Genomic DNA, 14,163 nt, shown 5'->3' on the forward strand with positions numbered 1-14,163 from the left:
AATGGCGCCTCCATAGTCCCAGCTCACAGGCGGAGTGATAGCAAATGCACTCCGCCTGTGAGAGGAGGAGCCATACAGAGAAAGCAGGTGGCTGCAGTAGAGAGCAAAGCCACTGCTTCCTCTGTACGGCTCCTCCTCTCACAGGCGGAGTGCATTTGATATCACTCCGCCTGTGAGCCGGGACTACAAAGAATGTAGCAGCTCCGAGGCTGCAGTGAGAGACTCCTGCAACTTGCGGGAGAGGATTATGCGCGCCCCCCCCCCCCCTCACCCGGTGCCTTTATTACCTTGCCCTGGCAGATCTACAGAGCAGCCAGGAGGGCTGGTAGTGCCTGCAAGCAGGGGAGCTGAGAGCAGCTCTACATGGGGACAGGATACACTCCTGCAAGCAGTTTTGCTTAATTTTTGTGCTACGTTATATTACCAAAAATATTGGGACGCCTGCCTTTACATGCACATGAAATGGCATACCAGTCTTAGTCCGTAGGGTTCATTATTGCATTGGCACACCCTTTGCTTTGTGTACTGGTGTGCAGTCATGTTGGAACAGGAAGGGGTCATCCCCAAAACTGTTCCCACAAAGTTGGGAGCATGAAATTGTCCAAAAATGTCTGTGTATGCTAACGCCTTAAGAGTTCCCTTCACTGGAACTAAGGGGCCAAGCTCAACCCCTGAAAAACAACCCCACACCATAATCCCCCCCCCCTCCACCAAATGGTTTGGACCAGTGCAGAAAGCAAGGTCCATAAAGACATGGATGAGCGAGTTTGGGGGGGGAGGAATTTGACTGGCCTGCACAGAGTCCTGACCTCAGCCTGACAGAACACCTTTGGGATGAATTAGAATGGAGACTGCAAGCCAGGCCTTCTCATCCAACATCAGTGCCTGATCTCACAAATGCACTTCTGGAAGAATTGTCAAACATTCCCATAGACACACTCCTAAACCTTGTGGACAGCCTTCCCAGAAGAGTTGAAGCTGTTATAGCTGCAAAGGGTGGGCCAACTCAATATTGAACCCTACGGACTAAGACTGGGATGCCATTAAAGTTCATGTGTGTGTAAAGGCAGGCGTCCCAATACTTTTGGTAATATAGTGTTTTTGCAAGAGTGTACAGGTGAAGGAATTTGTCGTCTTTTTGTTGTTGTTGTTTAATTTAAGTTGGAAATCCCATGAATCCCTTCACCCCATCCAAGTTGTTACCCCTAATAAAACATCAAAACAAAGCCAATAGACTGACTTCTTGAGCTTGGATGTAAGCGGAGAATGCATGTTGCCTGGCTGTGCAGGAGTCGGGGAGCCAGTTACCAGCAACCCCTGCAGAGATAGTGATACATTTCTTTTCTTTTTTTTTTTCGACCATTCGTGTCTCCACACAGCAGTGCGATGCCATGTTTAAATGCAGCCTGTCTGCATTTTACCGCAACCCACAGTAGAATAGTGCCCCATTGTTGGGGTTAGTAATAGGAATAGTGCCCATGGTTAGGGTTAGTAGTAGGAATAGTGCCCCATTGCTGGGATAAGTAGTAGGAATAGTGCCCCATTGCTGGGGTTAGTAGTAGGAATAGTGCCCCATTGTTGGGGTTAGTAGTAGGAATAGTGCCCCATTGTTAGGGTTAGTAGTAGGAATAGTGCCCCACTGTTGGGGTTAGTAGTAGGACTAGTGCCCCATTGTTGGGGTTAGTAGTAGGAATAGTGCCCCATTTTTGGGGTTAGTAATAGGAATAGTGCCCCATGGTTGGGGTTAGTAGTAGGAATAGTGCCCCATTGCTGGGGTTAGTAGTAGGAATAGTGCCCCATTGTTGGGGTTAGTAGTAGGAATAGTGCCCCACTGTTAGGGTTAGTAGTAGGAATAGTGCCCCACTGTTGGGATTAGTAGTAGGAATAGTGCCCCATTGTTGGGGTTAGTAGTAGGAATAGTGCCCCACTGTTGGGGTTAGTAGTAGGAATAGTGCCCCATTGTTGGGGTTAGTAGTAGGAATAGTGCCCCACTGTTGGGGTTAGTAGTAGGAATAGTGCCCCACTGTTGGGGTTAGTAGTAGGAATAGTGCCCCATTGTTGGGGTTAGTAGTAGGAATAGTGCCCCATTGTTGGGGTTAGTAGTAGGAATAGTGCCCCATTGTTAGGGTTAGTAGTAGGAATAGTGCCCCATTGTTGGGGTTAGTAGTAGGAATAGTGGCCTATTGTTGGGGTTAGTAGAAGGAATAGTGCCCCGCTGTTGCGGTTAGTAGTAGGAATAGTGCCCCACTGTTGAGGTTAGTAGTAGGAATAGTGCCCCACTGTTGGGGTTAGTAGTCGGAATAGTGCCATACTGTTGGGGTTAGTAGTAGGAATAGTGCCCCACTGTTGGGGTTAGTAGTAGGAATAGTGCCCCACTCAATCTCTGAAGTGAAAATCCTCCTCAGGAAGTGTCAATATGACCGGCATACCTCTTTGGTTCTGGAGCGGGACTATGGGAAATACCACTCGCCTGACCCTTACCAGAACTGCAAACAGGGTGTAGCTGTTAAGATGGTCGTTGGCCTTAAGGATAGTACAGGTTCCTTGACAAAGTCCAGGTCAGGGATCCTGGAGGTCGTCAGGTCTTTTTATGCTGAACTTCTTGGGAGGAAGGAGCTTGACCGAGACAAGATGGAAAGCTTTTTGGACTCTATTCCAGGTCTAAATGGTGGAGATGTCCCTTTGATGAATTTGACAGAAGAGATCACAGTTGAAGAGGTGACGAGGGCAATTGAACAGCTTGCCATCAAGAAGTCACCTGGACCGGATGGTCTGACGGCTGAGTTTTACAAAGCCTTTAAGTCTATTCTGGCCCCACATTTGGTAGAGATTTTTAACAGTTGTCTTGCTGAGGGGGTGCTTCCCCCTTCCATGAGACACTCAGCTGTGATTCTTCTTTCAAAAGGTAAAGATCCTTCGATGATTGAGAATTGGCGCCCCATCAGCCTTCTCAATGTCGATAGAAAGGTGCTGGCGAAGATACTTTTCTGGCGCCTATCGGCAGTAGCAGAGTCTTTGCTTTCTCGCCATCAGCACTGTTCGATCCAGGGTAGGAGCACCTTCACAGCGGTTTTAGCTGTCCGGGAGGCCTTGGAGCAGTGCAGGGCTGCAGGCTGGGGAAAGTATCTACTGGCATTGGATCAGGCAAAGGCTTTCGATCGTGTCAATCATGAGTACCTGTGGTTGCTCTTTAGTAAGTACGGTCTGCCGGGTGGTTTTGTCGATTGGTTAAAAGTTTTGTATAAGGGGGCAGAAAGCTTCCCTCTTGTTAATGGTTGGGTTGGACAGTCCTTTGAGGTTGGTTCTGGGGTGCGCCAGGGTTGTCCGCTGAGTCCCCTGCTCTATGTGTTTGCAATCGACCCCTTCATCAGGAGGCTAGAGAGCAGCATGTTGTGTGGGGTACCAGTGGGAATCCCGGGTGAGCCGCCTTTGAGGGTTGTTGCCTATGCGGATGATGTGTCAGTGATTGTCACTGGGACAGATGAAGCGGAGGAGGTGGTCTCTCTGACATCACGGTACTCTGAAGCATCAGGCTCCAAGATCAATCAGGAAAAGAGTGAAGTTTTTTGGATGGGAAAGGAAGGTGAGGGGTTTGATCTCCCGGACACTTTTCCAGTGCCCCAGGAAAAAATTAAGATATTAGGCATTGAATTTGGACCTGGCGATTATGGCCTCAAAAACTGGGAAGGCAGGCTGGAAGTTGCCAATACTAAGGTGGTCAGCTGGAAGAGATGGAAGTTATCTCTGAGGGAAAGGGTTGATCTGATTAAGACTTACCTGATACCGATCTTCTTGTATGTCAGCCCTGTCTGCATCTTGCCAGTGTCTCTCTATGCTAGGATCTATAGTGTGTTCTTCCAGATGCTGTGGGGGAACAGACTGAACCCCATCAAGAGGAATGTCACCTATCTATCCAGGAGGGAGGGTGGCTTAGGTATGGTCAACCCCGTTCTTTTCTTTTCACTGCTATTTCTCAAGTTTAACATTGGTAGTATGCTTGCAGTGGAACCTCCTGGATGGGCAGGCATGTTTAGATCTTGGTTTAGGCCTTTTCTGCGACTTTGGGAAGAAGGTGGCCAAGTGAAGAATCTCAGGGGTCATCGTGGTCAGCTCCCAGCCTATGTCGCTCCGTGTCTGAAGTTGCTGCGGCAGTGGCGACTGTCGGCTGAAGATCTCAGATCCGCTCCGAGGAAAGTCCTTATGAGCCGAGTCTTGAGTGAAGTCTTTCATGACCCACTGGCCTTAAGGGATTGCCCAGGCCCAATTTTGAGGGAAGGGTTAAGATTGATTAATTTGGCTAGAGTCCCCCTTAAATTCAGGGATCTGGCCTGGTTGTGCTTCCACGGGAGGCTCTATGTTCGGGGCAATTTGAAATTCCGCAGTGGGATGGATCGTGGTTGTCCTCGGGAGGAATGTGCAGGTGAGGAGGAGACTATGGACCATTTTCTGCTTCGTTGCCCTTTTAACATAGAGGTATACAAACAGGTTGGGCGGGCCCTCGGTGTTCCTTTCCTCTCCAGGCTGGGTTATGCTGAGTGGGTGTACGGAGCATTCAATACTGGTGGGGGCTTTTGTTTGGATACACTTTTTTTAGTTAGTTTAGTAGTCCGTTATTACACATGGAACGCACGGTGTCAGGTCACCCTTCGGCGTAAAATCCTTCCTGTTCAGGTGGTGGTGTGTGACATTCTGCATGAGGTGGGGAAGATTCGGGCGCTTGAGAGAGACAAGTGGGGTCAGAGGGCTTGGCTGAAGGCGTGGAGGGGTTTCAAGCCTCCCTGACTGCCAGGAGTCTCTTTCCCGGGTGTGGCTTTCTGTCTCTTATCACCCTAGATTTTTTCTTAATGCTCAGTTTTTGATAAATGGCTGCATACATAGGTGATGGGTTGTGCCTCTTAGGCCCTCTCTGCTGCTTTATGTAAATAGTTTTCTAAGAATGTTGGAAGTGGATTATGTATATATTGTATATATTCTGCACATGGATGTGAATTTCTTTGTTTTTTTTTGTTGGAATATTGTACTATAGTTCTGTTTTTTACTTTTGTATAAAATATGTTGCTTGATTCTTTTCAATAAAAGATCAATAGTTCCCCACTGTTGGAGTTAGTAGTCGGAATAGTGCCATACTGTTGGGGTTAGTAGTAGGAATAGTGCCCCACTGTTGGGGTTAGTAGTAGGAATAGTGCCCCACTGTTGGGGTTAGTAGTAGGAATTATGCCTCATTGTTGGTGTGGAAGGAATAGTGCCCCACTGTTGGGGTTAGTAGTAGGAATAGTGCCCCACTGTTGGGGTTAGTAGTAGAAATAGTACCCAACTGTTGGGGTTAGTAGTAGGAATAGTGCCCCACTGTTGGGGTTAGTAGTAGGAATAGTGCCCCACTGTTGGGGTTAGTAGTAGAAATAGTACCCAACTGTTGGGGTTAGTAGTAGGAATAGTGCCCCACTGTTGGGGTTAGTAGTAGGAATAGTGCCCCACTGTTGGGGTTAGTAGTAGAAATAGTACCCAACTGTTGGGGTTAGTAGTAGGAATAGTGCCCCACTGTTGGGGTTAGTAGTAGGAATTATGCCTCATTGTTGGTGTGGAAGGAATAGTGCCCCACTGTTGGGGTTAGTAGTAGGAATAGTGCCCCACTGTTGGGGTTAGTAGTAGAAATAGTACCCAACTGTTGGGGTTAGTAGTAGGAATAGTGCCCCACTGTTGGGGTTAGTAGTAGGAATAGTGCCCCACTGTTGGGGTTAGTAGTAGGAATAGTGCCCCACTGTTGGGGTTAGTAGTAGAAATAGTACCCAACTGTTGGGGTTAGTAGTAGGAATAGTGCCCCACTGTTGGGGTTAGTAGTAGGAATAGTGCCCCATCATTGCTGTCAGTGGGAGGAGTAGTTTCCCATCATTCAGCTTCGGGTGTGGCTGCTGGAAGGTTCTCTGGCTGTGTGTCTGTTGCTGCTGCAGGTGATCTGTGTAAGAGGGTGTGAGGTGAAATCCCTCCCAGCTCTCCTGGCCCCCTTCTGGGGAAGCCATGGAGGCCAGCAGGGCCTCTCCTGCTGGAGGCTCTCAAGACATCCCCTGGGCGGATGGATGGCACCCCTGCTCCTGTGCAGCCCGTGGTTGGTGATCTCTCTGCACCTGGTGAGGATGAAGATGCTGGATCCATTCGGGAGCGAGTGGTGGCCGGGATCAAAGTCCTCAATAAGGAGAGAGACAAGCTCTACAAGCTTAGAGCGGATTTAAAGCGCCTGAGAAAGCAGCGTGAAGGCTTGTTCAGCAAGAACCGTGGATCAATGGATTCAGAGGTCCAATTAGCGAAAGTCCGTGTGGATCATCAAGAAACTATCGTGGCCATGATGGAAGGCAGGGATGGTCCCTTCAGGGAGAAGTTTTGCAATGAACGGAGGTTTGCAAAGATGGAGGTGGAGGAGGAGACCCCCGGTTCTGACCCCCTTCCCCCTCAAGGTGAGGTAAGCAGCCCATTGCCATCTCAGGGCTCAGGAGGCATGTTGAAAGTTATACAGGTAATGGAGTCTCCAATGCAGGAAGATCAGCTGGTGTTTGGTGATGTGGAGGACTTACCTGAGAGTGTGCCTGATAAAGTAAAGTATATAAAGCCCCAGCTTACAGATAAAACAGTTTTTGTGCCTTTTAGCACCTTGCCTAATGATGGGTTTCCTAATGACACTCCGGGTGATTCCCCTATGCTCAGCAATGTTGTGCCTGCTGCTGATGTCTCTAAACAGGAAAAGTTGTGTTTAAAAAATGACATTTCTGCTGAAGAACCACAAAACCCAGAAGAGCCGATTAACCCCCCTTCTGCTGAGCTTAAAACTATTTCAGTCACTGTTGAACAGGACTCTACAGCGCAGCAGCAGGAAACATCTGGTACTGCATCAGAAACAGTTATCCCTAATAACATTGCAGGCATGGTGGATCCCACCATTATATGTGGAACTGATAATGCTGCTTGTTTAGGCCAAGCTGGTAAAAATAATAATAGTAGTGTACCTGATAATGTGACATCAGTGTGGGGTCTTGGCCCTAATAAGCCTACATTTGCACAGGTGGTAAGCTGTGCTCCTGGCAATATCACCAAGCCAGGGTTACAATCAAGGAGGAGCTCTGCTTCTAATCAGGGTTTTCCCTCGCGGGCTGCCACTATGAGCACCATTGGATCTGGTATTGGATCTATGGCTTCTGCTGGGGGTCCAAGGCGGAACGTAGTCCTCCTTAAATGGGAAGGTGGTGCAGTCCCTCTAGCAAGGCGTATGGTGGTGGACCTGATCCTAGATATGGGTTTTGGGGCTAATGACCTATATGCCCTGATACATGTGGCTGGAAGCCGGGAATACACAGTTAGTTTCACCAGACCAGAGGGTCTTGACTTGTTCTGGGAACGATATATGGCTCGGTGCAGGTCAAGACCCGAATGGGAAGGTCTGGTGCCAGTGGCAGTTTCCCAAAGGTCAACAGTGAAGAAAATTACTATTGTCCTTACAAATGAGAGTGTTCCTGCTCGGGACTTAGAGGTCTGGTTGAGAAATTATGGGGATGTTTTGACCAGGCCGGATAAAATTCATGATGAGCGTGGCATCTGGACCGGGGGTTGGTCGGTAACGGTCAGGTTGGCTAGGGATGGGAATGTTGTCCGTCACCTGCCCTCCTCTGCCTTTATAGGGAGGGATAGGATGACCATTTTTTATCCCGGTCAGCCAAAACTGTGTCACCGCTGTGGAGAAAAGGGGCATTTTAGCTCCTCTTGTTCAGCTCTGATCTGTTCAGTGTGTCGGGGGCAGGGTCATGTGGCCAGGGACTGCACCCAGGCGATAAGGTGCAACCTGTGCCTGCGCCTTGGCCACCCCTACAGCCGATGTCCTGAAGCCTGGCATAATATGGATAGAGAGGTGATAGATGATCTGTTAAGGCTGGACAGGATGGAGGATGAGGCCCCTGTTGTACCACCCTCCTCTGCGGTGACTGACCCCCCTGGTCTTGTGCAGGATCCCTCCCTAGTCCCTGTGCCCACCCCTCCTGTATCTGTAAGTTTTCCTTCTGTGTCTGTCCCTGTGTCCCCCCAGCCTACTGTACCGGCTCCTCTTGTGTCAGAATCTGCCAAGTCTGTGCCCCCTGAGTCAGTTATTCCCGATCAGTCTTCCCTTCCTAAGTGTGACCTTAAAGAAGCCCCCCACCCACCAGGTACCAAAAAGGGTGCTGCTGCGGCTTCCTCTGTAAAGAAGTCTTCTGTGAAGACTTCAAAGAAGAAGAAGAAAACAAGAGATGAAAGCATCTCTGAATCTGACCTTCAGTACCTGGAGGAGAGAAGGAAGGTTGTGAGGCGGAAGAGACAGACGGTGAGGACGGAACAGGGACAGGATGCCTCAGTGACTGTCTCCAACCGTTCTAGGGCTTCTGCTTGGGATATCTCCTCATCTGGGGATTCTTCTGAGCAGAATTCAGAAATTGAAATGGAGTTGGAGGAGGCTTCAAGAAAGAGAGAGGCTTCTGGTGATGAGCAGCAGAGGGGAGCTAAGAAGCAATCCACCCAATAACCCAAATGGCGGTTCCCCCTCCGTTAAAAGTGGTGACAATAAATGTCGCCAGCATTAAGTCGGTAAGAGCTCGTTCTATGGCCTTATTTTTGTTCAGCCAATTAGATGCTGAAATTTTATTTTTGCAGGAGACTAGGCTCACCTCCTTGGCAGATATTCATATGGCCAAGAGAGAGTGGAGGTATGGTCCATCTTACTGGTCTCTTGCGGCCGAGCCTTACGGCGGGGTGGCGGTGTTGTTTAAAACCGGCATGGTAACTGTCCGGCGGGTTATTGAGGTGGAGATTGGGAGATGTATGGTCTTAGACGTTCTTGTGGGAGGGCAGGACCTGCGCCTAATTAATATCTATGGGCCGCACACAAAGTGGGACAGGAAATGCCTTTTTACAAGGATCAAGCCATTTCTTTTTACATCCCGGCAAGTGGTTTTTGGAGGTGACTTTAATACTGTGACTAGGCCCAAGGACAGGAAGGACTTCAATGACCGGCTGGGATATGATAGCGTTTTTTTAAATAGTATGGTTAGGGATGCTGGTCTTGTGGATGTGCACATTAAGCACCTCCCGGATGACACAGGGTTCACCTTTCATCGAGGTAATAGTCAGAGTAGGATAGATAGGTTTTTTTTGAAGGAGGCCTCTGCTTTCTCACCCCCAGTGGTGCAGGCGGTGGAGTTCTCTGATCACTGTATGCTATCTGTGGTCTTGAATGCTTCAGATTTCCCTCAGAGGGGCAAAGGCATCTGGAGATTAAATTCGACTCTCCTTGAGGAAGAACATGTTAGACAATCCTTTGAGGAATTCTTTCAGGCACAGGTGACCATCCTGGACTTTTGTAGCAGCAAGGCTGAGTGGTGGGAGCTGACCAAAAAGAGGATTGCTGGATTCTTCAGGGGCCTAGCCAATAAAAAACAGTTTAATAGATACATGACCTACCAACGTTTGCGGAGGAAGCTGGATATTCTTGTCTCGAGAGGAGGAGATCCTGGGGCAATCTCTGAAGTGAAAATCCTCCTCAGGAAGTGTCAATATGACCGGCATACCTCTTTGGTTCTGGAGCGGGACTATGGGAAATACCACTCGCCTGACCCTTACCAGAACTGCAAACAGGGTGTAGCTGTTAAGATGGTCGTTGGCCTTAAGGATAGTACAGGTTCCTTGACAAAGTCCAGGTCAGGGATCCTGGAGGTCGTGAGGTCTTTTTATGCTGAACTTCTTGGGAGGAAGGAGCTTGACCGAGACAAGATGGAAAGCTTTTTGGACTCTATTCCAGGTCTAAATGGTGGAGATGTCCCTTTGATGAATCTGACAGAAGAGATCACAGTTGAAGAGGTGACGAGGGCAATTGAACAGCTTGCCATCAAGAAGTCACCTGGACCGGATGGTCTGACGGCTGAGTTTTACAAAGCCTTTAAGTCTATTCTGGCCCCACATTTGGTAGAGATTTTTAACAGTTGTCTTGCTGAGGGGGTGCTTCCCCCTTCCATGAGACACTCAGCTGTGATTCTTCTTTCAAAAGGTAAAGATCCTTCGATGATTGAGAATTGGCGCCCCATCAGCCTTCTCAATGTCGATAGAAAGGTGCTGGCGAAGATACTTTTCTGGCGCCTATCGGCAGTAGCAGAGTCTTTGCTTTCTCGCCATCAGCACTGTTCGATCCAGGGTAGGAGCACCTTCACAGCGGTTTTAGCTGTCCGGGAGGCCTTGGAGCAGTGCAGGGCTGCAGGCTGGGGAAAGTATCTACTGGCATTGGATCAGGCAAAGGCTTTCGATCGTGTCAACCATGAGTACCTGTGGTTGCTCTTTAGTAAGTACGGTCTGCCGGGTGGTTTTGTCGAATGGTTAAAAGTTTTGTATAAGGGGGCAGAAAGCTTCCCTCTTGTTAATGGTTGGGTTGGACAGTCCTTTGAGGTTGGTTCTGGGGTGCGCCAGGGTTGTCCGCTGAGTCCCCTGCTCTATGTGTTTGCAATCGACCCCTTCATCAGGAGGCTAGAGAGCAGCATGTTGTGTGGGGTACCAGTGGGAATCCCGGGTGAGCCGCCTTTGAGGGTTGTTGCCTATGCGGATGATGTGTCAGTGATTGTCACTGGGACAGATGAAGCGGAGGAGGTGGTCTCTCTGACATCACGGTACTCTGAAGCATCAGGCTCCAAGATCAATCAGGAAAAGAGTGAAGTTTTTTGGATGGGAAAGGAAGGTGAGAGGTTTGATCTCCCGGACACTTTTCCAGTGCCCCAGGAAAAAATTAAGATATTAGGCATTGAATTTGGACCTGGCGATTATGGCCTCAAAAACTGGGAGGGCAGGCTGGAAGTTGCCAATACTAAGGTGGTCAGCTGGAAGAGATGGAAGTTATCTCTGAGGGAAAGGGTTGATCTGATTAAGACTTACCTGATACCGATCTTCTTGTATGTCAGCCCTGTCTGCATCTTGCCAGTGTCTCTCTATGCTAGGATCTATAGTGTGTTCTTCCAGATGCTGTGGGGGAACAGACTGAACCCCATCAAGAGGAATGTCACCTATCTATCCAGGAGGGAGGGTGGCTTAGGTATGGTCAACCCCGTTCTTTTCTTTTCACTGCTATTTCTCAAGTTTAACATTGGTAGTATGCTTGCAGTGGAACCTCCTGGATGGGCAGGCATGTTTAGATCTTGGTTTAGGCCTTTTCTGCGACTTTGGGAAGAAGGTGGCCAAGTGAAGAATCTCAGGGGTCATCGTGGTCCGCTCCCAGCCTATGTCGCTCCGTGTCTGAAGTTGCTGCGGCAGTGGCGACTGTCGGCTGAAGATCTCAGATCCGCTCCGAGGAAAGTCCTTATGAGCCGAGTCTTGAGTGAAGTCTTTCATGACCCACTGGCCTTAAGGGATTGCCCAGGCCCAATTTTGAGGGAAGGGTTAAGATTGATTAATTTGGCTAGAGTCCCCCTTAAATTCAGGGATCTGGCCTGGTTGTGCTTCCACGGGAGGCTCTATGTTCGGGGCAATTTGAAATTCCGCAGTGGGATGGATCGTGGTTGTCCTCGGGAGGAATGTGCAGGTGAGAAGGAGACTATGGACCATTTTCTGCTTCGTTGCCCTTTTAACATAGAGGTATACAAACAGGTTGGGCGGGCCCTCGGTGTTCCTTTCCTCTCCAGGCTGGGTTATGCTGAGTGGGTGTACGGAGCATTCAATACTGGTGGGGGCTTTTGTTTGGATACACTTTTTTTAGTTAGTTTAGTAGTCCGTTATTACACATGGAACGCACGGTGTCAGGTCACCCTTCGGCGTAAAATCCTTCCTGTTCAGGTGGTGGTGTGTGACATTCTGCATGAGGTGGGGAAGATTCGGGCGCTTGAGAGAGACAAGTGGGGTCAGAGGGCTTGGCTGAAGGCGTGGAGGGGTTTCAAGCCTCCCTGACTGCCAGGAGTCTCTTTCCCGGGTGTGGCTTTCTGTCTCTTATCACCCTAGATTTTTTCTTAATGCTCAGTTTTTGATAAATGGCTGCATACATAGGTGATGGGTTGTGCCTCTTAGGCCCTCTCTGCTGCATTATGTAAATAGTTTTCTAAGAATGTTGGAAGTGGATTATGTATATATTGTATATATTCTGCACATGGATGTGAATTCCTTTGTTTTTTTTGTTGGAATATTGTACTATAGTTCTGTTTTTTACTTTTGTATAAAATATGTTGCTTGATTCTTTTCAATAAAAGATCAATAGTGCCCCACTGTTGGGGTTAGTAGTAGGAATTATGCCTCATTGTTGGTGTGGAAGGAATAGTGCCTTGAATCAGTAGGAGAAATAATCTCCCAGGGGCCTGGTATAGGTAAGCAAAGGGCCACATCTGGTCCCCCGGGCCACAGTTTGGAGACCACTGTTCTAGACTTTTAGAAAAAAATTATGATTATTAACCACTTGCCGACCACCGCAAGTACATATACTGCGGCGGTCAGCGCCTTCTGGGCAAAGTGACGTATGGGTATGTCACTCGCCCGCGAGCCAATAGGGGGCGAGCGCGTGCCGCCGGAGGCGCACCCCCGCCCCCGCTCGTTCACTGCCATCGACACGCGAGTGACCGGCGGCTCCGATGTCCGCTGGTCACTCGCGATCTCCCGCTGGAGAGTGAGAAAGGCAGGCGGCTGATGTAAACAAAGCCGCCTGTCATTCTCCCTGATGTAACTGCAGAGACTATATGATCCTGCTATGTAGGATCGCATGTCTCTGTGGTTTCAGCAAAAGCCACGCCCCCTGACAGTTAGAATCACACCCCTAGGGACACACAACCCCGGGATCTCTAATAAAGTTAACCCCTTCCCTGCCAGTGTCATTTTTACAGTAACAGTGCATATGTATAGCACTGATTACTGCAGTAATGTCACTGGTACCCCCAAAAGTGTAAAAAATGTCAGTCAAGGGTCCGATCTGTCCGCCACAAAGTCGCAGTCCAAAACAAAACGCAGATTGCCGCCATTACCAGTTAAAAAACAAAAACAATAAAAATGACAGAAATCTTTCCCTTAGTTAGTAAACGCAATAACTTTTGCGCAAACCAATCAAAATACGCTTATTGCAATTTTTTTCACCAAAGATATGTAGCAGAAAACAAATTGGCCTAAAATGCTAAAAAATTTAGATTTTTACATTTTTTGGGGGGGGGAATTTCATATAAAAAAAATGTGAAAAATATTGTTATTTTTTCAAAATTGTCACTCTTTTTTTGTTTATAGCGCAAAAAGTAAAAATCGCACAGGTGATCAAATACCACCAAAAGAAAGCTAAGAAAGCTCTGTTTGTGGGAAAAAAAGGACGTCAATTTCATTTGGGTACAGCGTCGCACAACCACGCAATTGTCCGTTAAAGTCACGCAGTGCCGTATTGCAAAATACTGTAGGCCCTGGTCTTTGAGCAGCAAAATCCTCCGGGGCTTAAGTGGTTAAAATGAACTACATAAATGGGGAAAAAGGAAAGAGGAACAAACCAAAGACTAAAACATATCAGAAGGTCATTCATTGCTCCACAAGCTTTAACATTAGTGATACATTGTATAACATTTGTGATATTTCTTCTTTTCCATTTACAGATGACCCTCCAGTGCACCAGCTCAGGAAACCTGTCCCTCACGGCTCTGCTGGAGAAGTATTGTGAGATGCTTTCCGCCATGTACAACATCACAGGTACAACCCGTGTATCCCTTACTCACCTGACATGGAAGCAATGGGGCCAACTGTAATCATTTATCAGCCAATCAGCTCAAAAAGAAGCCACTGTGACATCACTGGTCATCCATGAATGTCTAGGCTTCAAACTCAAAAATATGTTATGTCTCTTGCTGACAGGTACTCTTTAGGGGTGAGCAGGGCTGCTGATAGGGGGGGACCACCAGCCCTCTTGTAGGGGGGCCCTAGCACACAGGGGGGCCCACACAGAGAGGGGAATTAGTGATGGACAACAAATACAGAAATCTTCCTCCAGCACCTGAATCTGATCTGTCCCCCTCTCTGCTATCAGCTTTTATCTGCTGAGAAAGAGACAGTTGTCCCTCACTAATCCCCCTCCCTCCCAGCACTGGCTCTAATGTTATCTCTGCTCAGGAGTTTATTTGTAAATTGTAACTTTGTTTCTCTCTCTCTGTCTCTCTGATCACTGAA

At 48.3% G+C, this 14,163-nt stretch overlaps 1 protein-coding gene across 1 annotated transcript in view; it reads left to right on the forward strand.

Moving 5' to 3' along the window:
- CRHR2 (corticotropin releasing hormone receptor 2) overlaps positions 1 to 14,163 on the forward strand; it is a 512,276-nt gene that overhangs the window by 84,908 nt on the left and 413,205 nt on the right. The window contains exon 2 of the mRNA XM_082259069.1: positions 13,596 to 13,689. Coding sequence (XP_082115195.1) covers positions 13,596 to 13,689 — 94 coding nt within the window. The remainder of the gene's footprint in view (positions 1 to 13,595; positions 13,690 to 14,163) is intronic.

This window comes from Pelophylax lessonae (genome assembly GCF_965119305.1).
Source record: "Pelophylax lessonae genome assembly, chromosome: 5".
Lineage (NCBI taxonomy): Eukaryota > Metazoa > Chordata > Amphibia > Anura > Ranidae > Pelophylax > Pelophylax lessonae.